Source organism: Halichoerus grypus, chromosome 9 (assembly GCF_964656455.1).
Source record: "Halichoerus grypus chromosome 9, mHalGry1.hap1.1, whole genome shotgun sequence".
Taxonomy (NCBI): Eukaryota; Metazoa; Chordata; class Mammalia; order Carnivora; family Phocidae; genus Halichoerus; species Halichoerus grypus.
In genome coordinates, this window is record NC_135720.1 from 144,788,671 (window position 1) to 144,790,746 (window position 2,076).

General features: G+C 51.8%; 1 protein-coding gene across 1 annotated transcript; it reads left to right on the plus strand.

The window, feature by feature from the left end:
• Nucleotides 1–254: 254 nt before the first annotated feature.
• On the plus strand, nucleotides 255–1,193 carry OR10C1 (olfactory receptor family 10 subfamily C member 1). Its single transcript, XM_036111278.2, has one exon. The coding sequence runs from the start codon at nucleotides 255–257 to the stop codon at nucleotides 1,191–1,193; it is 939 nt and encodes a 312-aa protein (XP_035967171.2).
• Nucleotides 1,194–2,076: the final 883 nt, after the last annotated feature.

Consider the following 2,076-nt stretch of genomic DNA (forward strand, 5'->3'; position numbering starts at 1 on the left):
GACAGAACTGAGTGTGTCCCATGAAAGGCAGGCACCTGAGGAGATCAGGGGAAGAAGAAAGGCTCTCAGAGCTCAGTCCTCACCTGGCTCCAAAGAGAGCAGGGCTGACAGGGACCAAGTCTGTGCTGCCCCAAAAGCAGGGAGACCCTGAAAGAAAGGGCATTCCAATGTCTTCTTGACCAAATGCAGCAAGGGGTCCCCTCTGCCCATGTCACAATTCCATGATTGCCATTTCTCTGTCCTTTAGGAGTGAGATGAGCACGAACACCTCCATGGTGGCTGAGTTCATCCTTGTTGGCTTCTCCCACCTGGTCAACCTCCAGGGCTTGCTCTTCTCTGTCTTCCTCACCATCTACCTGCTCACCGTGGCAGGCAACCTCCTCATAGTGGTGCTGGTCTCCACAGATGCTGCTCTCCAGACCCCCATGTACTTCTTCCTTCGAATGCTCTCAGCCCTGGAGATCGGCTACACATCTGTTACTGTGCCCCTGTTGCTTCACCACCTGCTCACGGGCCGGCGCCACATCCCTCACTCTGGCTGTGCTCTCCAGATGTTCTTCTTCCTTTTCTTTGGTGCCACAGAGTGTTGTCTCCTGGCAGCCATGGCCTATGACCGCTATGCAGCCATCTGCAAACCTCTTCATTACCCACTTTTGCTGAGCCACCGGGTGTGCCTACAGCTAGCGGGAGTGTCGTGGGCCTGTGGAGCGATGGTGGGCCTGGGCCACACCTCCTTCATCTTCTCCTTGCCCTTTTGTGGCCCCAATGCCATTCCACACTTCTTCTGTGAGATCCAGCCTATCCTGCAGCTGGTGTGTGGAGACACCTCACTCAACGAGCTTCAAATTATCCTGGCTGCTGCCCTCATCATCCTTTGCCCCTTCGGCCTCATCCTGGGCTCCTATGGGCATATCCTGGCTACAATCTTCCGGATGCCATCTGCTGCTGGCCGCAGCAAGGCCTTCTCCACTTGCTCCTCCCACCTGGTTGTGGTCTCCCTCTTCTATGGCACTGCCATCTTCATCTACATCCGCCCTAAAGCCAGCTATGATCCAGCCACGGACCCTCTGCTGTCCCTCTTCTATGCTGTGGTCACCCCCATCCTTAATCCCATCATCTATAGTCTGCGGAACACCGATGTCAAGGCTGCCCTAAGGAGAACCCTCCAGAAAATGAGGCCTGCAAACACTTGACAAGGGGGTGATGATGGTGACTGTCCCTCCCACTCAGCCCCCCATCACCAAGGATCAAAGGGAAGAAGGCATGGTCCTCACCTGAGGGGGGCCAGCCTGTGAAGAAGACAGAGTTACCTTGGAAAATGGAGCCAAATCGCTCATTAGACCCCTGTGACACACACACACACACACACAATTCTGCCTTCTGTTGTAGGAACAGGAAACCCAAGATGGATTTCCTGTACAAGCCAAGCAAGTTGACAACTAAAGGACGCATTACAAAATGTCATCTCCACCAGACCATCAAGGTAATGAAACTTTCAGGCACAGTACTAGTTCTTTTTTCTTTTAAGGTTTTATTTATTTATTTATTTATTTAGTTAGTTAGTTATTTGAGAAAGAGAGAGACAGAGAGCATAAGCAGGGTGAGGAGCAGAGGGAGAGGGATAAGCAGACTCCATGCTGAGTGCAGAGCTCACCATAGGCCTGGATCCCATGACCCTGAGAGCATGACCTGAGCCGAAATCAAGAGTCAGATGCTTAACTGACTGAGCCACCCAGGCCCCCAAGGTACTGATTCTTTTTTTTTTTTAAAGATTTTATTTATTCATGAGAGACAGAGAGAGAGAGAGAGAAAGCAGGCTCCCAAGGAGCAGGGAACCCGAAAGGGGGGCTCGATCCCAGGACCCTGGGATCATGACCTGAGCCAAAGGCAGACGCTTAACCATCTGAGCCATGCAGGTGCCCCAAGGTACTGATTCTTAAAGGGACTTGACATTTCTGTGTCCTAGGTCAGGCATTCGTTTTCCTTTTGTGGCACTGCTGCTCAGTACATTAGCACACACAATCACACCTAACTAAATCCATCGACAGGCAGAAAGCAACGTCCTTAGGAAGTGAA